We start from the raw sequence: 23,968 nt of genomic DNA on the forward strand, positions 1-23,968 counted from the left end.
TTTGGGAAAAAATTCTTGCAAGGAAATACCTGGCGAAAAAAATCCTACACTGAAAAAAAAATGTCTTTCATATGGCGTATAATGCTGGAAAAAATCTTACTCCGTTGTATGTCAGGATTAAAAATTTTGTTCCCTTTTTTGTATTTGCCTTCCTATGCATTGCTTAGAAAAACATTCTGTGTGATCACCACTGAATCTCGTGGAAAGACACAACTGGTTTGTAAGCTCGGGGGACATGTTCTCAGACAAGAAAACCTTGCTTAAAATTTGGCTTAGTCCTGGGTTAAACTGAACCATCTTTCGAGGAACCAGGCCTAGAGCTTTAGGGGAAAAAAATCCAAACCAAATCACTCATACCCCCACCCTCCCCCACCACCCCCCAACCCCTCAAAAGTCAAATAGTCGGCCCCTTGAAGAAAAGTAAAAAAGTTTCTAATGTGTTATCAAACAATAGTAGTACCTTCATTTCAATCTCGATTGTTTTGCCACAGTATTGGCCACAGGCCTCCTCTCTAGGTGAAAAAAGAACCTTATAGGCTGGTATCCTGTGGTAGGCAATTCTTGTGGACCCACTAATCATCCAGATAATAATATCGGGCACGCTGTTTTGAGGCTGCCAAAAAAAAGAAACATATGCGAGATAAAACGTCATATCAGCATTGTTACTCGCGCAGCCCTTGCATAGCGAAGGTTTGTAATTCTGTGGCGCGTGGATGTCTACGTATATACAAGTATCTGATGGTGTCCGCATTGGCGTCATAAAGTTAGAGGCAAAATTGGTCGGCGTTTTCTTTTTTTTTGCAGCCGTTTTAGCGATCTAGAAATACTTATGGCGATAAATTTCGACGTTATAAGCCTTTTAAAAAGAACATTGAATCAATGTGGACCAGTCTTTTTCTCAAAAATCGAGATAAAAGGAACATTTGTCAGTGCGTCTCACTGAAGAGTTTGCTTAGGTCACGGCGGAGTTATGCATGTTTGTCAGGGAAGTGCGTTTCAGCTCGGCTTTTTACCGTCGAAACCTTACGTTTTTTTTCGGGAATATAGCTTTGAATTCATGTTACACCGAAAATAAGAAAATCACAATTAACTTGGCGCTTTTCCCACGGACAGAAAATATATATATATATAAACATGCTTCCAAAACGCATTTAGAAGCAATCACATAGTGAAATGGAAAGCAAAAAGTACAAAGAAGTGAGAGTCCTCACAACGGGATATTTGCGGCTGGTCACCCACCAAGTTTCTAACCCCGTTCGTCCTTTATTTGTCGATTTACTGTACCTCTTTGGCAAGGTCCTTTAAACGTTCAAGAAATCCTTCTACTTCTGCTAGCGCTTCCTCCACATCTGTTGCTTTTTCTTTCAGTTCAGTGGCTTCCAGCTCGATTGACGCCTAAAAATAATAGATGTTCGCTTCAAAATAATTTCGATACAACCAAAAACTCTCCTTTCAATTTTTTTTAAAAAACAGGTCTACCCTATCAAAAACTAACTTAACTCTATTCAGACCAGGGAGAAGCTTTTGAAGCCCCAACCCTCCCCCCCCCCCCCCCCGCCCCAAAGTTGTAACGAATAACTTCAAAACTATTCAAGCTATGACCACCAAACTTAGCGAACTTCTCTAAAAATTATCTGGGAACATTTTAAAGTCGTAGTGACGCGTACGTGAACACTGACGTTACCATAGCATCCGAGTTTCGACAGCTTTTTTTAAATTTTCATTTTTTTAACAAAAAAGGTGGTATTTCTATTTTTACTATCTGAATAATCATATTATACTTAAATAAAAAAGTTATTATAACTCTTGATGAACTTCAGGCTTTTTAGTGACTAGTTAAAAAAAAAAAAGTTTAATATGACCAAGTTTAGTTTTCAACAGTGTTCATTGCTCTCAGAAATTCATATTTTGCAGATTTTTTTTTCTTCTTGATCACCTTTTTTATGTTGCTCCATTTATTCTGGTCTTAAGTAAATTGGAATGCATTTGAATAACTCAAAATGGCCAATTCAATTAAGGTGGCGGATGCTTCCCTCTTTAGTAATAAATAACGCCATCATGACATCACTGCTATTGTTAGAGATTATACTATTGTTAGCCAACTTATTGTTTCATAAAACACCTTACCATTTATTTCTACTTTGAGGAAAATACGTAATTGTGTCAATCAAAATATGTCCAGAACTTGAGTAGTAATTTTGATGACCGTAGCATGAGCGGTTTTGAAGCTACTTCTCTACTTTAATTACGACACGTTGTGGTGTCTCGCGTCTTGATTAGTGGTTTTTCCCCATTCCTTCAAATTTTTGTTTTTGGTTTATTTTTGTTTATATTGTCTTTTTTTTTAAGTTTCAGCTGCAGGTAAAACATTCTATTGTTTTTAATGATTGCTCTACCACTGCAAAGTACAGGTATACTTACAAGTTCTCCCTTCCTCTCTTCACGAAGCTTTTCATCTAACCTGTTCACCTTTCCTTTGACATTAGGCAGACCATCGCTGTTTAAACCATTAAAAGTGGTTACTTGACATAGAAAGAAGCTTTAAAATTATTTTTGACTACATAAAGTGGGATTCTGTGTTAACAGAAGATTGCAGTTTTTCATAAGAAAATTTTCAAATGCTCAGCAAAGTTGTGATATTTAGCGGAAAGATAAATTCTCTTGATCTGCGACACACTTTGACTATATTTGTGAGCTAAGTTCAATTCAACCAGCGTGCTTGTTTCGCTTAGAAATATTTGATTGACGGCCTTTGTAAAATTATGTAACAGGCTAGCTTATTAGGTCACAGACGTAGCTCAGTTAGGAATAGTGCAGAAATAAACTGAATGGTATCAACTAAAAAAATAATAGTAAAAATAAAGCTAAAGCTATGCTACCTGATAAATACATTAAACGTTCAATGAGAATTTCGAGAGACATTACTGGTGTAGTTATAACAGTTTTTAGACAGCTTTAGATTCTAAGACAAGGATGACCACGAGTACGAGATTTTCTCATGACTAAGTAGTACTCGCGCGTGAACCAGGGTCATTTTCCGGGAAAACGTGACAGCCGTCGTCATTCTACAACGAGTTTTAGCGAGAACGTAGTAGTGGAAAGGAAAAGTTATCAATTTTAGAAGTTTAATCATATTGCGACCGGGAAAGGCCTAACCTTCTCCAATAAAAATAACCGCACCCATTTCTCAGGTGAAAAATAGTACAAAGAAGCCTTCTGAGTTGAATATTCTTCGAGAATAAGTGAAAAAACTTTAAGTCAAATCTCGTACTCGTGGACGTCCTTATCCTCAAATCTAAAGCTCCCTGTTATGCGTTGGACGACGACAGAAGGAACTGAAATGCACTCCAGCAGGCCACTGTCTACAGAAAACAACTTTTTTTCTCTACTGCGCATGCTCTGAGCATTCCATTTTCCGTACGTATTTATTAGCAAGGCGACGTTATTGTGCTTACACCAAAGAACAGTTCAGCAACAACAACAACAAAACACAATAACAATAATTTGAATGATTAAATATAACAGCGGTCGGCATTATCGGCTTTCCACAGTAAAACTCTATCCCCTTTCCATTTTCCCTTTGTTGAAATCTTGTTAACCCCAGTCTGACAAACTTAAAGGAAGGGCACACATACACCAACCCGCGGCCTGGCCAGTACCTCACTCAAGCGCACAGCTAATCACTCAGGCAGTGGCAGCCATGGATTTGAGGTACTGGCCAGGCTGTTGGGTTGGTGTATGAGTGCCCCCCGCTTTAAGTTGTCATAACCGCAGTCGTTCTCTGAACTATGTCGAAACGGCTTAACAATTCGCCCCGTACCCTATGGTTCAAGAATGGATACAGAAAGTCGAAGAAGATAAAGAAGGTTTGAAGGAGCATTCATCGTACCTACAGTCTGCAATAAGCTGATCCAGCAGAGCAAACAAAGCTGAGGCACGGTCCACTTCTGGTTGTTTGGTTTCTATCATGTACGCTACTTCCGCGATCTTGCTTTTCTGCGAAAAAAAAAAGGATTGATGATGTTGATGATAATGATGATGATGACAATGACGATGGTAATGACTAATGATAATACAATAACAATAATAACAATAATGCTTTAAGAGAGAAGAAAGAGAGTGTGGAACTATATACTTACTAATCGCTCAATAATTCTGATCAAAGCATTTAAAGGTTCTAGTCTGAAGGCGATTTTTTCCCAGTAACTCTCTACACACACGCACGGTTTGTCTCCACTCCAAGGGAGGTAGTAGTAGTTACATCCATCGTATACTGCATTGCATGGAGGTGTATTTGACGGGGCAGTAGACTCGTCCATCATGTTGCCATAGTTACCTAGAGGATGATAATACGCATTACTTATCACCTCATTAAAGCGTCCCTTGGATGTAAAAGCGAACTTGAACCTCATGACTTATTGCTTATTTTCACTTTAAAATTAAAATAGATTAACACTGAAGAGTTGGAAATGCAAAAATTATTTGCACAAATCTTATTTTATACACCTGCGTCGATTAATTAAGTATCTAAGCTTTAACGATGAAACTGGAGGAGATATTAGGATTAGTTCGCGACGTGATTACGTCATATGGCACGGAAGTTGCGTCAGAAATATAAGGATCCACAAATGGGATGAATGTAGTAATTTGTGGTAAAACGTTAAGTTCTACCTACCAATGCTGACTTCAAACTCAACAGGTCCGTCTACGTCAAACACCATCGTAGCCTCATAGAAGCAAGCGAACAGTTTATACTTGCTGCGACTAAGATATGGCTGCCACAAAGAAAGAACCATGGAAAAAGGTATTATTACAAGCTTTGATGAAGTTGCAGCCCAATACCTGGTAGATTTCTAATCAATCGTCCCTTAGCCTTAACCACAACTTTAACTAGCAGAGTTTCTTAAAGTGCAACTTAAAGCTGATTCACTTTCTAGTTATTTACAATTTTGAATGCTGAATTAAAAGAAATAAACAACAACAACAACTAGTGAACAAAAAAAAAAGATGGGATGCATTGACTTTTTCAGGCCACTGAGGTTGTGAGATCCATAAGAACGTCTTAATTCCATACATGTCTGCTTTTCTCAGGATAAAGAAACATAATCAACATTCAGCTTTTTTATTTCTGTTGAATAGCAAATCCTTGGCTTTGCATCTTATTGTACTTCTTTTTCCAACTTCCAACGGCCCATTAGTAGTATATCGATCGTCACAGCCACTACTACATAACTAAAACATGTTTTAACAGCTGAAATACATGGTTGAGCAAAAGAGGTTATTCGAGAAGCACTCAAGTTTATTACTCTTAATACCAAAGAAAAAGAACGTTGCCCTGTCGCTTACAATATCCGTAGGCGATATTACATAGCCGTGCGGAGGAAGACCTTTCTCTTCGAGTGTTTAGAAACAAGTAGAGGAATTACGTTTCTCCCAGAGGCCATGTAATGTTCTATTTATTACATAAACACCAAGGAAACACCAAACCATTTCTCTTTAATGTTTTTTTTTTTGCTGCTGCTGCTGCTGCGAAAGGCGCGATGTCCTATGTAGCCGAGGCAATGATGATCTTTCCCCGTGTGAAGATATCATGTTTTCGCGCAAAGCTCACCTAGTATTTCGTGTGCGTTTATATAATAACAAAAGGTATAATTTCTTTCAGCAGTTTGAAACAAAGAGATTTTTTCTACCTGCACACGAATAAGTTCATCTGGTTTCATCACTTCCAGTTCCTTCTCAATTTCTTCTCCCAGCTTGCTTTCCAACTGTACTAATAACCTTCCTCTATATGCCACTCCCTCGCCCTGTGAAACGACGTATAAAAAATGAAATTAAAAAGTCGACATCGACAGAGACTATGATTTATTTGCAGTGCTTCCAGGCCTTAATGGAAGAGGGTCGAGAGTTGAAAACGTTAAACTGAAAGATTTCAATAGAGCCATGATACTCTGCACCATAAACTGCGCAACCCATTTTGGAACTCTGTAATTAGGGAACGCCATAACAATCCGGTAATGGGCCCATTACTCAACTCCAATCTCACGAACTAAGAGAATGTAGTCTAAGCTGGATATTTGGATAATACAAAAGTAGTTCAACAGAGCCAGGACGCATGAAAGTACCATTTATTTCTTAAGCGTGAAGGGCATATGCGTCAAACAGCCAATGTAGTATTTCACCTTCATCGAGGCGCCATTTACGTTCGCCTCAACGAAACGAAAGGCTTTCCCTATAATATGAACATTTTTTGTTTCCTCGACATGACAAAAAATAAAGATGAAAATGATGATGATGATGATGGTGATGATAATGATGATGAAGATGATATCAGTAATAATAATAATAATAATAATAATAATAATAATAATAATAATAATAACGATCAATTTAGTTTATTATTTATTCAAAATATTTCTCTGGCCCATTGTTGCTGCAGACCTTATACCCTGCGAACATGGTTTCTCCAGGCAGAACGCTAGGCTACGAAAGTAGAGAAATAACTGCGAGCGACCGTTTGCTTTTCCATCGATCATGCGCGTACACGTGACGCCTATGTGAAAACGTTAAATGACATCACTTCTCCTTGTTTCGAGGGGAAAATTTTGACGCGTACCGTGCTCGGAAGAAAACGGCAGCGAAAACTTCACACACAAAAAAAAATTCGCGCTGCTTCAACCTTCTTCGCTCTAGTTCCACCTCGTTAAATATGACAGCCGAATTCTAGAGGAATGTACTAAGCATAGACAAAGAAAAAATTATATAGTTTCCTCGCGTACACGTCCCTAACACAAAGTAAAATTAGGAAGTGTCAGGTCGTAGTCGTGTAACAACGGCAGAGAATTGAACAAAAAAGCACGTGCGAAATTGTTGTTTTGCTAATCCAAAGCTATTAGGCCAGTTATCACTAGGGCTTTTAACCCTCGGACGTACACGCAAAGTTATACCCCCACCGTTGTACAAGGGTGGGGGGGGGGAGGTTGAGGTTGATGAAACCCCTCCTCTGAGTTTTTAATATGTTGCAATATTTCGAAACGATTTTGCCTTTAGTGGAAAGCCTATGATCTTCTCGACAAGATTAGGTATATATATTTCATGGGGGGTAGAGCTGCTGGAGGTCTGTGACGTACCAAACATGGTCGCCATCTTGGGGGTTTTATCAAGAATTAGAAATCAGGTACAAACGGTGAGAATTAATATTTTTTTGCGCTTAACATGTATAATAACACATAAACAATTACTTTGCATCATTTTCTCCACAAGCTTTACTTTATTACTGAAAGAGGTTAAAAAAACATGCATTTTTACTCTAAAATGGCTTAACCACCTGCTACTTAAAGACGTCATAGTCGTAACCATAGTAGCTGACTATCACTAAACTTGTCTTAAAGGATACACGAACAGCTACAGAAAACTTCAGGTGCTGATGTTTTATCTTCTAGGAAAAATTCAGAATAACTTTGGGGGTGGGGAGCGGGGGCAACCACCTCATCCCCCTCGTACGTTCGAGGGTTAAGTGCACTTGAAGTGGAATTGATACATACTTTTTAAGTGGAGATGGGGGACCCTCGGTAGCTGATGTAACCCGCTCAGGTGGGGTAACCCACCGGTCCATATAGTCTCTCATTTTAATTTGATCATGTTTTTTAAACTGGTTTTGCTTGTCCACCATGGCGTCGACGGTGGCTCGATCAAAGAAGCAAAAGGTCGCTCGCAGTGGTTTCTCTATCTTTTTAGCGTACAGTCCTGCCTGGAGAAACGACTGCTTTCAGAACAAAGGCCTTACATCCTCTGGTTACGTTTTTAATAACGAACAACCAACGACTTAATTTCGAAAATTTACGTCATTAGTTTTATCCCTTGTGTTAACTATGGGAAAATTGACGTCAGTCTTCCAATAACTTAAAAAAGGTGATTCTTTCGTTACAGTGGTATCAAGTTTTGCATGAGAGCTTACCTTTCCCAGATTTAGATCATCGTACTCGTCTGGAAGCTCAGAAAACTCTCTGGGTGATCCATAGAAATTCATCCAGCAAGGGCCAAACGTTGGCAGAAAACCTAAAAAAAGAAACGGAGCTAATGAACTTGAAATCGAACCCCGTTAGAAAGCATATCTATTACAAAATTTGAAATTTCGATTGTGAATTCTTCTTTTTTAAACTATCATTGGGTCTCAATTTAATCGCTTTCCATTTTCAACATATCAACAAGCATTCTGTGAATTAGCATAATTGTGAATTCTCTTTTACGGGGAGATCTTTAATACAGGGATGTGTCTCATCCCAAGGTTTTACTTCAAATTAAGAGAAGGAATTTTTCTTTATTTCTAGCCTCGACCCTTCAACGCAAAAGTAACCAAAGGACATGATCTTTCATTATATAAACGAATTGTTGAGGTTTCTTTTTAAATAACCTTAGGATAATTAATTTTGTGGCGCTGATCATCTACATCATTCATACATTGCCATTTGTTTTCAATCGTCCGGTGTGCCCCCACAATATAGCTCGCGTGCAGACGATAACTAAACTCTGAGTTAACCAGAGTTTAATTTCGTCTGCGCACAGGCTACCACAATATGGTTTCAGAATTCAGTGAAACTGTGCCTCGTGAGGTTGGAAATTAATTGCAGTTCACTGAACTAACCTTATTGGTCTTGAGATTTTACAGAAACGAGTGATCAGAACTATTGCTAAAACCACTTTCGATGCACATACTGATCCAATCTTTCAAAATCTTGGTATCTCAAAATTTCATGATATATATTTAATGCAACTAGGGTTATTCATGTCCTCCTATCAAAACCATACTCTACCTTTAAAATTTCATTGTAAATTTACCTTACAAAGTCAAATTCATTCGTATAATACAAGAAACTCGTGTAAATTTCGTCTGCCTTTTTTCGTACTCGAACCAAACAATTTTCCGTTTTTTATCAAGGACCTAAATTTTACAACACCTTAAACACCAACATCATCAACACTTCCTCACCTTTTTCCTTTAAAAGAGCACTTAAGGCATGTATTTGTAATAATTATTAGTACACTCCAACAGAAATCTTGCGAAAAAGCCTTTTAATATTCAACATTATTTGTAAACTTCCGTAATAGTGATTAGTTTAACTTTCCACCTGATATTATTTTGTATCCGTCGCCGTAATTTTTATGCCATCTTCGAAAAATTGTAATTGAGGAGGCCTAATTAACATAAGCTCTATAGTTTCCTTTAGGCTCCTCGCTATTTCTTCCTACATTTTTTTTGACATTTTTTTTGTAATTATTGTAATCGTGTGGCAAATAAATAAATACAAATACAAATACAAATTACTACTCCAAAAAATTAGGGTCTCTACTAATAGACCTTTTTACCGATACGGAGGCCATATTGAATTTATTAGATTTAAGGAGTATTGTGGGATACTCAGGGGGCACTCGCTCAGTATTTGAAGAGAACTTCACTGTATATTTCTCGGGAAAAAGGCGATCATCATTTCATCCAAACACGGCACAACGATCTTTTTTCCCATTACAATCTTTTTCTTGGAAAACTTGGCCCGAAATGCGCGCGTAAATACTGATCGAGTATATCGGTTCGTGCTCATGTCCCCTGGTCTATTGGGTAACATAAAGTTTAGATTTGGAGAATAACGCTTCTCCTTATAATACCTCCCTCTCCTTGTCCAGAGATTGATTCTAGAGAAATATATGCTGTGCCAATGCAATCATCCTCAGTTAATCTATCCCTAAAATACCACAAAATTCACATTTAGGTAACTTTCATGAATGCAGTACTATTGTTGATCCTCTCAGTTTAATTCATTTCAATTCAATTCAATTCAACTCAATTCGAAGCACAGCAATTATTACTTACCAATCAAATAATTGCAGCTTTAACCGTCGGCACATGGATGGAAACTGTTAAAACAATGGGAATTATTACTTCAGATCAACAATCATTTCTATTATTAGTTTCATGTGAATTGTTTTTAAACAAAGTCATAACCTATTGACACTGATTATCCGTGAGACAAGAAGTTCATGTTCGTTTTACTCCACCATTTTTTCTCCTCCAGCACTGCCACAATTCTTGAAATTCAAACCTCTGAAATCTCTAACTCCTATTGTCATTAACGGTGGGTGGATAAATTCTCATTCAAACTTGTGGATTGCGGATTTTAGAGCTTTGATGGTAAGTGCGCTTAGCAGCATGGGGAAGAAAAAGATCGCCGTGAACGTACGACCGCCCATTCATTACATGTAAACCAATGTGCAATGTATGAGAATTCACTGCCGTTCTGGGTTACATGTATGCCATTCATGACACATTCAATTGGTGGCTCTGAAAATGGGGCATGCTCTGATCTATATCACGAATCAGTATCGCAATGTCACCTCCACTACATATCGAGGTCACACATGTTTTGAAGTTTTTTGTTAGCTGGGTGATAAGTTTTATTGGATCGTGGTCAGGAGAGTGTATTTATTTGGGAACGCTATATTCGGTTGATTTCTTTGCTATTTTTAAAGAGTATTTCCCAAACAATTTGTATCATTCAACAAGATCTCCGCTTTTAGGCTTGGCTTAACCTACGATCTTCGACAAAATGAATGGACAACCTGGAACCCTGGCCCCCCTCTCCCCAAAATCAAGATGGGAAAATGGCGCGTTTTTGCCCTTCGCGCGGCTTCATCCTCCTTGATTTGGCGGGGGACGGGGTTTTGCTCTTCTATTTTAATCTGTCCAAGATTGTAGGTCTTAACTTACAGTACGCTTGACAGCATGGTACCCTGAAACTCATATCACTATGTCAATAAATTAATATAGGGACATCAAGGACGCTCCTGTTCCTAACTTGGGGTGCTTTCCGTATTTATGCTGCGGCTGCTGAGCCCAGTGCTTCTACTCTTTTAAATTTATATTGTATTCTGTATTCACTTTAAGTGAAAATGTAAAGTGAAACCAAAAGAAGAGTGGAAGTAATTTCATATTAAATACAAAAGAACCTCCGTTGTGAAGTAACAAGCAATTAAGAGATGGTATTACCTTGAAAGGAACTCTTATGATCTCCTTGAACTCAGGACAATCCGTCTTGTATTTAACTGACGTGTGGTTCTAAGCGTGAAAGAAACAGTTTAAGGCCAAATTATTTCAGATAATATTAATCGGCAGTAATTCAAAATTATAGGCAAAATATAGGCAAAGATTTGGCAAAGTTATAGTGAGAACTATGGCCAACTATGTCAATTTGCACAATTTTTAACAAAAAGAAAACAAGCAAACTACTACTGTGAAACAAGAACATCACCAACATCGCAAGTCACTTGAATGTAAGTGTGTTGCAAGGAAAGAGGAAATCCGGCGTGAGAAAACTAATCTGTCATTTAGCTAGCAATTGTAGTTACTGACGCGGGGTACTTCGGCGAGAGTATAAATAAGATCAAATAATAATCGATAATAACGTTTAACAAATGGAACGGTTGATCCGTATGCAAAATAGTATTTGAGTTACTTTCAACAAATTTATAACTTCTTCCCATATCCCTGCAGTTTTTGTTTTTGTTTAGTCAAATGATTTGATCCTCTAAAACGAATTGGGAAAGTTATCCGAGAAAATGCTTTTAATCAAAAGAAAAAAAAAAAGATTAAAATTTAACCCCGGGTTATCGCTAATCGGCCTTCTTAATCGCAAGGTTTTATTGTATTTTACCTCCTTTCCACAGAACGTAAATCGAACGTAAGGATCCACAAGTTTCTCATCATCCTGCAATTAAGATAGAGAAAGAAATTGAAGTTAGGTTTGATAGAGTGTGTTTGTCACCCGATGGTGGTCAAAGAGTCGATTTTATTTATATAAGGATATACAGTGGTTAATCAGGTTAATAGGGATTGGAGGTTTCCATATTTTAGCGGCTGGAAAAAGTTACAGTGTCCATGGTGATCTATAGTACTTGTATTGTTGGTTTTACCGATCGATGTGTGTCACTGAATTTTTCAAATAATTCCTGAAATAAGTTATCGTACATATCACCTTCTGCATGTTAAAAAATTTCTTCACTCCTTGCAACAAGGCAGTGTCCACTGAAAGAAAAAAATGTAATAATATCAACCAAACTTTTATTTTATAGCGTCTCAGTGCATTGGTGAGACGTAAAATACAGCACTGAGCCTAATTACAGAATATAATACAAAAAATAAATTGTGTATTATTTCAATTATTTATTAATCATTGGTAAATGACGGTAAATCAGTTCATTGCCCAAAAGTCACCAGCATTTTCAGTAAAGAATTTTACAGAACTTTGAGCGTTGCGTCTATTAAGGTACCTCGGGTTGGGTCTTCGGTTTACTTCATTCTTTTAATTACTTGTTAATGGTCGTTTGTTTCTATTTTTTGTTGTTTGTTTGTTTGTATTGTTCGTCTGTTTCTCTGTTCGCTCTTTCTTGGAAGAGGCCATTTTACACATACTTGTGTGCTCAGTGCCCTGGCCTTTGAATAGAAGCGAGGCTGAAGGTGACCTTTTTATTGACAAACCTTCTTGAAATTTTTTACATGTAATAATCATGTTCACGGGTTTGTTAGAATGAGAATAACACTATTTGGACATGAAACCAGGAACTTTTGTATCGAACCAAGGTGACTTCCAGCTCATTTCTATTCAAAGGCCAAAGAACTGAGAATGAATGTACATAAAACTGTAACTGGCCTATTGAAAAAAATCGCAAAAATGGCGGAGAAGATCGAACTCACTTTGAGGAAGGTCTTCGGCTCGGTAGACATTTAGCGTAAAAACAGCATCGTGAAGACCAACACCAGCAGGACTGAGCAGGTTGCTGTACATTCAGAATAAGGCATTAATAAAGAAGAAAGATTACCGCGTGCAAAAATCTACCTAACTTAACATGAAGCCGGAATGTTCATGTAATAAACATTAAATGCAAGTTGTAATGTTATGATTCCAAATAAACAAACGTACTATCATTTGGACGTTTAAAGGGGTGTATATAGGGTTTTCCGTTTTTTAACCTTCTTTAGGGACCGGTCATTATATATCGCCTGTGGTGGAGGGGGGGCGATCACTTGATTTTTAGGAGAACAAAAGGGGGTATCAGTTGTAACTAAGAACCCAAAAGGGGGGATCACTGAAAACTTCGGAAGGATTCAGATGGGGGATCTCTCAAATTTGCTTGGAAAATGAAGACATGGGGAGGGGGGAAACTGTACCCGACCCGAAATGATCCCTGACCCCAAATAATCCCCCAAATCGACCTAAACACGACCCGAAATGATCCCCGACCCCAAATGATCCCCAAAGTTTTTCACACGCGACCTGAAATGATCCCCGAGGAATTATAGGAGTGGAATAGGAAAACATTTCTATCTTGGGGATAAGATTAAAGCGTTTTAATTCCGTTTTCCTGTTAATACGAAATGTAGACATATTAAATTCTGCAAGCAGAATACTGCAACGCTGATCGTACTACCTGAAAATTAACTCTGAAAGACATCAACACGACACCGAAAGAACTCAAAACACAGCGGGATTGTAGCCATAGACAGCTGTTTCGCCCTTTTTGGGGCTCGTCAGTATGGCGCAACAACCAGAGAAAGACTCTGATGAAAAAAAACCGTGCACTCTGATTGTAAGCTCTGACCCAGAACTCTAAACACCCACAGAATCACGCCATACCACGTGTCTCCTGGAGGGCAAGAGTCCAAGTATCAAGTTGATGTCTTGCAGAGAAAATAAAGAATTGGCCAAAACCAACCTCAAAAACATGGGCAGAACCATGCCAGGCCAATTCTTTATTTTCTCTGCGATACATCAACTTGCATGCAAAAGGTTGCCGAAGTACGTTATCAACATTAGAGTCCTTAATAAGACTTTCTGTTCAGAGATGTTTGTTTTATTATAACTCACAATTCTCAATTTTTCCGAACTCCAAACTCGCTCATGATTTGACGTCTAAAATGGCGGATTTACTCATTTAAGTAGAACCAAATAGGTATCAGACTCGGCACATGTGAAATTTGACGTTTAAACCAAGCCTAACGAGATGCTATTTGCACGATTTAAACCTCCGATTTTAACTCTAAAGTTTCTTGCAAAATTCGTTAAAAAGGAGTTACAATTATTTAGTACATTGTCCAAAATTTTTAAATACATCAACACTTCAAACAATTCGGGGCAAAATTCTTTAATTTACTCTATTGCCCCCGCAGGGATTTCGCTCAGAAGGCGAAATCCCGAGGAGGCACTCTAGTAACTCGCGCGTATATTAAGGAAAGTACTTACATTTTAAATTTACAGTCATACAGTCAATATAGAAAAAATCTCGATTTGCTTGAACAGGGGCCGCGAGGAATCGGTAGGTAATGATGACGTTTCTATTGTTTGCGCCCGTAAGTACGAAATGGTTAGGATGACGTAAAGACAGAACATCCCCAAGGGAACCGCTTAGGTATATTTTGTAACATTTATTGTGCAGTCATACTTTGACACTCCTTTGCGTTACGTGTTATCAGTGACATTCTGAGGAGCAGTTGTTTCAGTGAAAGTTATGGACCAAAATTTTAACGACACTCGTTAAGCGCAGAAGAAGTTATAAGGTGCGTATAACTTTGTATATATAAACACTTGGAGAGTTTGTCAGACACGAGTTCACAAACCTTTCATTGGAAACCTTGCCCGACACTCTTTCTCTCTCTTTGACCGGAATAAGACTCAGACCAAACAAGCAAGACGAGTGAACAACGGCTAGCTTCTCACTAGCACAACGATGGACGATTACAGAAATTCGCTGACGATCAAATTCTGTGCTGACTTATTCCCTGCTCACAGACGTCCTTCCGCTATAAAGTTTTAAATAGGACTAGAATGCGCGAGCGTGAATTGATCAAACGTTCTTTTGATTTCTAAGGCTTCCTTTCCGGCAAATAAAATGAACTGAATGTAAAAAATGAAATAGAAGTAGAGAAAAATTAAACTTCTAATTAAATCTTTTCTTATGGCTTAGAATAAACCATTCCTGAAACCTAGAATGTTTTGATCAAAGCTGTGTAAATCGACCTGAAACTGTGCATGGAACCTTGCGTTTCCTGTATCTATCTCACCTATTGTATTGAATATTTGTGAAAATACGAGCAAGAATGCTATTGACCGACAATATACAGAGCGGGGCAGCTGTAGTGTCAACTATTACTAGTTCTAGTAATCTTAGCATCTTCGGGAATTAAACGTCATCCTATTCCATTCCGATAATTCCTCGGGGATCAGGTCGTGTGTGAAAAAACTTGGGGATCATTTCGGGTCGAGTTTAGGTCGATTTTGGGGATCATTTGGGGTCGCGTACAGATAGGATAACCCTAGTAAACCCCAGATGCAAAATTTCCTCTCATAGTCACATCTTGACTGATCACCTTGTTGCTGTAATAACACGCATTTATTAATAAAACAAAGGCTATCTATTGAGCAGTTAATATTTCCAAAACGTTAAAACTAACAAAAGCTAAGGAGGGAGGGTCGAGGTACAAATGCCCTTTCCCTTTGTAACATGGGCGTGTGAATCAAGTTGATTGCACTGTCCTTGGATTATATAACAGAACGAGAGTAGTTGTCAAAGCTATCAATGATGTTCTTACGTCTCGATATCATCAGAGTCATCTTCCCCTGCGAGCTTGGACGGTGGCTGAAAAAAGGCAAAATGAACGGCGTTTAGAGAGAGACAGTAGCCTGTTCCAGGCTCCAAGATAGTGGGTAAGAAAGAGTGAAAACGAAAATAAAACGGAAGGAACAGGCTAGAGAGACAGGAACTACAAAAACGAAATGTGCACTGTAGTGTATATTGAGTGATGAAAATTAAGACACTCTACTGACCCATCTGTTCTAGTACAAGTGTTATGTGGATTCAGACACACTTTGCTCGACTTTGACGTATAGCCTCCCACGCAGACGTTCTTAGGGGTTCGTCACGCGTTCCTGCCCCACGAACGTCTGCTGAACCGAAAGATAAACTCCTTTCCCCTTGTTTGCAAATATCAGCTGGAGATCACATGCAGATTATCGGAGAACCAATCGGCGCTGTTGAAGTCAAAGTGTTGACAAGCCAAACACATACGTACAAGCTCTGTAGAGTGTGATACGTGATCAAAGATTTTTACTCCGGACGAGCATCTAGGAGATAAGCGTTGCGTTTTTGTATATTTCGCTCTGTAAAGACTGGATTAGAATGTCATTTGCTCATAAAGTACGAACGCTTGTTAGTTAACTGAGTAGTTTGTTCTAAAACTATAAGGTCTTCACCTTTCATGAAACCTTTCTGATCTTTTCTGGAGCTATAAAGTCAAGCCCGAAATTTCTCAAGGTCCAAAGTACACTTCCCAGATCTGGAAATCTGCTGTGACTGGTCTACGTTTTTTTCCGCTCAAGTCAGCAGACGTTTGTGGGGCAGGAACGCGTGACGAGCCCCTAAGAACGTCTGCGTGGGAGGCTACTTCACGTATGCCTGGTAATATATGCTTTGTCCATTTGGTTCCTCACGTTTTAGTGAAGTTTGATTTGAAATATTATATTATCTTACCGGTGGCTTATCCCCGGATCCCAACACAACAACTGTAGCTTTCAGGTAGCCCTAAATTAAAAACAAAAAACAAAGAATTGAACGTTTCACAGCTTAGATTTACTGTCAATAATCTACCAACTATTCACGCTTAAAAAATGAGCTTACGGCCGGAGATCCTCCTCTTGAGGAACCTCTAACTCCTTTTGCAGTCTTTCCTTTACCCTTTAAAAAGAAAGGAGAATCATCGTTAGAGACTTGAAAAAGTCATAATTCCGCTTTTAAAGAACACGATGAAATGAAATCACGTGTGAAAAATTTTTTGAAAAGCTCAATTGGTAAAGGAGTTATTTAAACTTTGATTTTTTTTAATTTCCACCATTTTGTTACTATTTTAGAAACACAAAAACTTTTCAAAACGCTATATCTCCTAAAGCTATTGAGCTTTTCAAAAAAAATGTTCCCAAGTGTATCTATCACGTTATGTCCGTTACATCACTAGTTCAAGTTTAAATTTTGCTGTCAATCATGTGACGTCATTTTCTAGCCAAAAACCGTTTAAATCGCAAAAAGCATAAAACATACCATTGTTTGGAGTACAAATTAAAAGTCTACTATCCTGCAAACTTTGGATTCAAACGGATAAAAACTGTAAAAGTAGTTCCTTGGCTTGATTTAAGTGACAGCTGACCCGGCGTGAAGGATGATAAAAATCACTCTTAATTTTAGTTAGGTGTAAGTCAACTATAATGGTTCATTTACATGTTGTCATCGCCGCCAGAGAAGCCATTGTTATTTTCTTTCGGATTAAAGCCGCAATTTTGTAATATATAAGGTACAAACAGACGTCAGTTTGAATATTGAAAGTTCCTCTTCTGAATAAGACATGGTTACCAGCCGTGGTGTGTTTGGGGGGGGCAGAAGACGTTTAGGTTTGACATCGCGCGTTACCGTTGATGTTGAATTACATCTATTCTTAATAGTCATTATCTTGTAAATTTTGTCTATTCTCTCACTGAAGTAGCAATTACACGGACGGTATTGATATCTAATTTCCAGTGAGCCTTTTCTTGATTACTCACCGCTTGTTCTTCGTCGGCTCCCTTGTCACCAGGGTTAGTTAGTAGCATCCATTTGCGAATGAACGAATGACCTACAAAAAATGTACAGATACTGTATATAAAAAAGATTGAAGTTTAAAAAGGACGCTTAGTTCTATTTCACTTGGGATGCACTTGTTCAAGGCAGCAGCATCAGTCTCTCACTTTCCACACTCGGACCGCTACACCACACTGCCGCAAGGAGAAGCAGCTATGAGCAAGGTTTGTAGAAGGGTGATTTCGCTCGGGGATCCCGGATGGCTACTGGTGGGACTGGAGGTAGTTCACTTGTTTTTTGAGTGTTATGATGCCATTGTATAGAGACTGCCAGACCCAAGCATTACACAATTACTCAACTAAGTACTATGGAAATGAAGTAATTACTACCGAAGAGTCGCACAGCTTTTATTTCTAAGCCTTCCAACCATGTTACTGACCTTTTACAATCGGTTCAAAATTGAGGGATCTCTGAAATATGGATACTCGACCTATTAAGCGATCTCTGATATTTAGATACTCGACCTACCTGGCATTTCGTATATTGAATATATGTCGAGCTAAGAAAAATTAAAGATGACATTTTAGTAGGACTTTTGAAATCAGTTACTGATCTTTTAGGTGAACATTATCACCTGTATAATCGAGGAAAAAGGAATAAGATGAGCAGACTCTTTGAGCAAGGAAATGTTAAAAACCATGCTTAAACAGAGTTCTGTTTGGTCTCGGAGAAATATCAACTCTTAAATAGTCACAATAGTAATACTGATAATAATTGAGATGATAGTGATAACAGATCAACGTTTTTCAGGATTGTTCACCTAATTCCATGCACAATTTAATCTAAAGGATCTTTTCTTCAAGCTAATGGTAAAAATAAGCGAATTATTTATAGATAATACTGACGCGTGAGGCGTACATGTAAGTTAGCGAGAAGCAAGACCAGGCATTTGCTTCGTTTAAAGGTTAGAGGTTTAAAGACTTGTGGAAAGTGGAAAGTGCACTTGGCTTATCCAGCTAGTTTACAGTCACTCCAATCAAATAATTAGAAACGAATAATTCAAATACAACGTAACAGGATCAAAAACCCCAACTGGCAGAGGCAGCCAGATGGCTATTTACAAGAGTGGCCGAGGATTTGAACTCGGGACGGCCGAGAATAAATCCAGCAAGTGGCCAGAGCGGGACTCGAACCCGGGATCGTCGGATTACGAGTCCGACGCACTGACCACTCGGCCACGCCGCCTTTATATTATGCGAAAGTTAAAAACTAATCAGTACTCATTATTTGATTGAAATTTCTTTTGAATTCAACGACCCTACAACAGTGGCATCCCAGTTGGTATCCTTGCACTAGTTTATCATTCCAACGTATTTAAGAGAAAGCGCTCTCCCCTTTATCGAAGAGTTAAGTTAAGACTTTTCAAAGTCCGTAGGTTTGTTCTTTTAAAGAGAAGTTTAGAGTTTTAGATGCTCTAGAAATCATGCATGGGAGGTACTTGTAAATGTCTTGCGCAGACTCACCTCGAAGTAACCAATTAAAGCATCTGAACGAAACTTTATCGAGTTATATACCTAATAATAACGAAAAAAAATAAAAGATTTTAAATAATAATTACAGCTCTTCTTCATTATATTTCGTTATTTTATTACTACTAGTGGATAATGATAATAGTAATGATAATGATAACGATGAGGCGATGATAATGATGATGATGATGATAAAAATGATGATGATACTAACAGCAGTATAATGAAATGACAACAACAAACCAGCTAGAGACGTACATGTATTTCTAACAGTCCCTAGCTGTCATTTATTCTTACCTCGAATGAAACCATTTCTTCAAACAGGTCTGCTGGAGCCGCATGGAAACTGAATGAAAAGCTCTGCCCAAACAAACAAACAAACAAACAAAGAAACGCACAGAAGTTCCAGTAACAAGTATTTATTTATTTATAAGGCCATTTTGTCTCAATCATAAAAATATCCCTTTCCAAATACTTTGTTATGAACGTGTTACTTAACATTTACTTAGGAAACTTAAAATTTCATCACACGCAAAATATTAACGGTTGTGCATCTGATATCGAGGGATCGCCGAGATAAGACGAAAGTGCCAAAATGACTCACTTATTTTACTTTACCACTGTAAAACGTATAACCCCAGCAGATGTAGCAATCACGACAAGAAAAAGATCCATAATATTCAGCTTCAACGAAAGTTTGGATGTCATAGTTTGGAAGACAAACAATGAAACTGAAAAAAGAGAAGTACGGTGTGTCAGGCTATAGCTACAGTCGCGTCCAAATCCAAGCATTCTATTTTAAATTTTATATCTTCATAAAAAAAAGCTAAGAGATCCTTAGGGGAAATTGGACCTTCTTTTTATTTACGTGTTTGCATTTCTCAAGTGTATGAGAAACTTTACAAAGAAAAAGAGGAAAATGCGTATTCACGTGTGTTAAATAAAATTTCAGAGACGTAAACGTTACCTCATTGAAACTAGGGTTGTTCGTACACTTCTTTATTTTTGAATCTTTATCTTGATCAGCCGCGCTGACTCGCACGACAGGGTGCATATTGCCCCCGGGTAACTGACGAGCCTCGAATATTTTCACTCGGATCTGAAAATGAAGTGGACAAAGGTGTTTTAGTACTGTTAAGAAAACGAGCAGGAGTGTATTATCAGGTTTTTAAAAAAACTCGAGGCATGACAAAAGAAAATTAAAGAAAATAATAAAAAAGATAAAATATAGCTTCGATGATGAATTTTCCCGCTGTCTTTTATATTTTCGCCCCATTTTTTTTTTTTACTTCAGCTGAGTAAACTCTTGAGGAAGAAATTTCGGCGGGATCGATTATTGATTTTTGCAGGTCATTAAGGTGACTCGACCCAGTTTTTTTGGAGGGTACCATCCTACGTTGAAGCTCTCTGGTATCCCCACCTTTACTTTTATCGTAAGTCTAACACATAGAATGGATAACATATAGATCAATCTACAATATAACATAAAATTTTTGGCGATCGGAGTAAATGTCACGTGGTTATAATGCCACGCCCCTTTGAGGTCTGAGTCGAAAATCTGCTGTTGCCGGCATTTTTCCGTGAAAATCTTTCGGCTACACATAGTGCGCATTAGTGCCTTACGCTGAACAGAGTTTCACCAAAATCGCAAAGACCCAATTCGAGAAATTCAGCGGTTTCCAAATTTAGGTTCTAATTTATGCGAAAATGATAAGCAAACTTTACACGGATTATATCTAATAAACTATGAGATTCATCTCTGTATTTTGGGCATCCTTATAACAGATGGGTCCTTGCAAGTCAGCAACACAATTTAGGGCCTTGTAAATGCGCGCGATTTCGAGTAAAGCAAACATTTAGAAATTATAGTTTTCGCTATTTGTTGACGTTTGTCAGGCGTTTAAGAGTCAATCTCACGAAAAAAGCATTTTCTTAAAAATTCGTAGTTTTTTTTCGTTCAAATTTTTTCAGGGCCACAATTGATTAACTAACAACCCGGACTCTGAATTTCATGGTCATTGAAAAACTGTGACATTATCTTCTATAAGCCCAAACTTGAGTAAACATTGAAGATTTTTAGCGTTTTGGCTGAGTTTGTGCTTCGGGAGTTGTCTATTGTTTCTAGTCTGTTTTTTTCAGCACGCGTGCAATGACCGCGCTTGGCTGACTTCCGAATATGATAATTTTGGTACAGTGAGACAGGCCATCGCGTGATACATAGAGGTTTAACTCACAATTTTTAATCAATTCTCGTGCTTCTTGTGCCTTTGCAAAAAAATCAAGAAGTGCTACACACTAAATCTACTTACTATTAAAAAAAAAAAATCATTTTTTCATAGGTTTAATGCAAGCCAATAATTAAACCAACTTGTGACGGTAATCCCTTCTATTTTCTTATACTAAATTATCATATCTCGGTGAGCATTCGGAAGTCAACCAAGCGTGGTCATTGCACGCGTGCTGAACAAGAATGCTGTATAATGACAGAGTAGAAACAATAGACAACTCCCAAAGCACAAACTCAGCCAAAACGTTAAAAATCTTCAATGTTTACTCAAGTTTGGTCTTATAGAAGGTAATGTCACAGTTTTTCAATGACCATGAAATTCAGAGGCCAGGTAGTTAGTTAATCAGTTGTGGCCCTGAAAAAATTTGAACGAAAAAAAACTACGAATTTTTAAGAAAATGCTTTTTTCGGGAGATTGACTCTTAAACGCTGACAAACGACAACAAATAGCGAAAACTATCATTTCTATATGTTTGCTTTGCTCGAAATCGCGCGCATTTACAAGGCCCTAAATCGTTTTGCTGACTTGCAAGGACCCATCTGTTATAGGGATGCCCAAAATAAAGAGATGAATCTCATAGTTTATTAGATATAATCCGTGAACTGAGTTTGCTTATCATTTTCGCATAAATTATGTCCTAAATTTGGAAACCGCTGAATTTCTCGAATTGGGTCTTTGCGATTTTGGTGAAACTCTGTTCAGCGCAAGGCACTAATGCGCACTATGTGTAGCTGAGAGATTTTCACGAAAAAATGCTGGCAACAGCCGATTTTCGACTCAGACCTTAAAGGGGCGTGGCATTATAACCACGTGACATTTACTCCGATCGCCAAAAATTTTATGTTATATTGTAGATTGATCTATATGTTATCCATTCTATGTGTTAGACTTACGATAAAAGTAAAGGTGGGGATACCAGAGAGCTTCAAAGTAGGATGGTACCCCCTAAAAAAAACTGGGTCGAGTCACCTTAAATACAAATGAAAACATTGAAAAAATTAAATTCGTAAACATTTAGTGCCATATATTTCATAGGTTTGAGATTGGATATGAAGAGCGTTTCAAAGATCAAGAATTCCAGATATTTTGGAAACTCCTCTTGGATTTTAAAAATTTTCTTCTTTTTTAACTATTTTTCCCCCCGTGTTTGCTGATTAACTATCGTTTAATTAATACTGCCGACTTTCGCGTATTTTACCTGGAAATCCTGCGGCTTGTTTGAGAGTGCCTTTCTCGTCTTTTTGCGTTTTCTTTTAGAACTGTAATTAAAAATGTAAGTTTATACCTTTAAGCTATGTATTCACTTATTCTGTTTGGACCACAGTTATAAAGTTATAGTCACAAAGGAAACGTATTGCGACTTGGAGGTCCCAAATTCAACTCCTGACCTCTGCCACGCGTGAAGTAGTTGATTACTAGTTATTGCACTGCGCGTCAAGTTCTGCCCGTCTAAAGGTCGTGTGTCATCCCAATGAATACACAAGCACTCAGGAGCAAAAGAGGGCACAAGGAAACTTGATCCGAACACACGACTGTACTGACGCAATTTGTAATAATCATCGCACTTTGTAATACCTGTCACAATTTGTAATAAACCGTGTCGCACTTTGTAATAAAAAAGTTGACGCAATTTGTAACAACTGCCCATCGCACTTTGTAATAAACTAAGCTGTCGCAATTTGTAATAATTCCATCGCACTTTGTAATAACTTTTTGAGAGTAATTAAACTTACTTCGTCAACATTAATATAACGCCAAAATATGCATGGTACTTCATAAACAAAGATGATGACGTCTGCTAGCATGTAACATGTCCGTAACATTTTCTTTCGTCAAACATGCATGTCTTCCGCTATAAATTTTTCTGCCTTGATTAATCACGTGACTAACTAACTTCTCTAACCTGGGTACTGCTAGAACTAGCGGTCGTCATGTAACGATCGCGGGATGTCCTTCTCATGAAAGAGAACAACTCAAGGGTCAAACGTCGAATTTCACATGCGATAAATCTAATGCTAGTAATCAAAAACAAACGATTTAGCTAATTAGCTTTTACATAGTTAGTAAAGTGGAATTGTTATGAAGCCCGACACGCTTGAAACAGGCTACTTTGTTATATGTTTGTGTTAGCTTTCTTAGACTTGGCCGTGCACAACGTTCAATAGCATTCCTATAATTTTGAACTTATTGACCAATAGAAACATCGAATTAATTCATTCAGTCACAATTTGTGAACAAAGAACAAAGGATTGTGCACGGTCAGAGAGCTTCCAACAACCCACAGCACCGTTGTTTTCAACTTTGATGTTTGCCGGCTTTCATAACCAGTCTCCTCTACTAACTATGGCTTTAGATTCGTCAAGTGGAAAGTTCGCCGTTCGACCTCGGCCTAAAAAAACATAAAGAGACCCTTAACGGCTGCAAAAAAAATAAAGAATGACTGGCATACACATACTGGGATATACACTTACGACGTTAGCATGAACGCGTGGCCACATCGTA

General features: G+C 38.0%; 1 protein-coding gene across 1 annotated transcript in view; it reads right to left on the reverse strand.

Moving 5' to 3' along the window:
• The window catches only part of LOC140933170 (myoferlin-like), a 59,079-nt gene that overhangs the window by 26,381 nt on the left and 8,730 nt on the right, over positions 1 to 23,968 (reverse strand). Inside the window, exons 6-28 of the mRNA XM_073382685.1 lie at positions 22,665 to 22,725; positions 20,146 to 20,277; positions 19,476 to 19,538; positions 19,173 to 19,223; positions 18,178 to 18,208; positions 17,634 to 17,704; positions 16,720 to 16,776; positions 16,573 to 16,623; positions 15,635 to 15,681; positions 12,743 to 12,825; positions 12,024 to 12,073; positions 11,703 to 11,756; positions 11,039 to 11,107; positions 9,866 to 9,909; positions 9,661 to 9,737; positions 7,955 to 8,055; positions 5,691 to 5,804; positions 4,676 to 4,775; positions 4,140 to 4,336; positions 3,890 to 3,996; positions 2,422 to 2,497; positions 1,285 to 1,395; positions 461 to 613 (exon numbers count right to left, since the gene is read on the reverse strand). Of these exons, the coding sequence (XP_073238786.1) occupies positions 461 to 613; positions 1,285 to 1,395; positions 2,422 to 2,497; positions 3,890 to 3,996; positions 4,140 to 4,336; positions 4,676 to 4,775; positions 5,691 to 5,804; positions 7,955 to 8,055; positions 9,661 to 9,737; positions 9,866 to 9,909; positions 11,039 to 11,107; positions 11,703 to 11,756; positions 12,024 to 12,073; positions 12,743 to 12,825; positions 15,635 to 15,681; positions 16,573 to 16,623; positions 16,720 to 16,776; positions 17,634 to 17,704; positions 18,178 to 18,208; positions 19,173 to 19,223; positions 19,476 to 19,538; positions 20,146 to 20,277; positions 22,665 to 22,725 (1,900 nt within the window). The remainder of the gene's footprint in view (positions 1 to 460; positions 614 to 1,284; positions 1,396 to 2,421; positions 2,498 to 3,889; positions 3,997 to 4,139; positions 4,337 to 4,675; positions 4,776 to 5,690; positions 5,805 to 7,954; positions 8,056 to 9,660; positions 9,738 to 9,865; positions 9,910 to 11,038; positions 11,108 to 11,702; positions 11,757 to 12,023; positions 12,074 to 12,742; positions 12,826 to 15,634; positions 15,682 to 16,572; positions 16,624 to 16,719; positions 16,777 to 17,633; positions 17,705 to 18,177; positions 18,209 to 19,172; positions 19,224 to 19,475; positions 19,539 to 20,145; positions 20,278 to 22,664; positions 22,726 to 23,968) is intronic.

The sequence above is a fragment of the Porites lutea genome, chromosome 4, assembly GCF_958299795.1.
Source record: "Porites lutea chromosome 4, jaPorLute2.1, whole genome shotgun sequence".
In the NCBI taxonomy this organism is placed as follows: Eukaryota; Metazoa; Cnidaria; class Anthozoa; order Scleractinia; family Poritidae; genus Porites; species Porites lutea.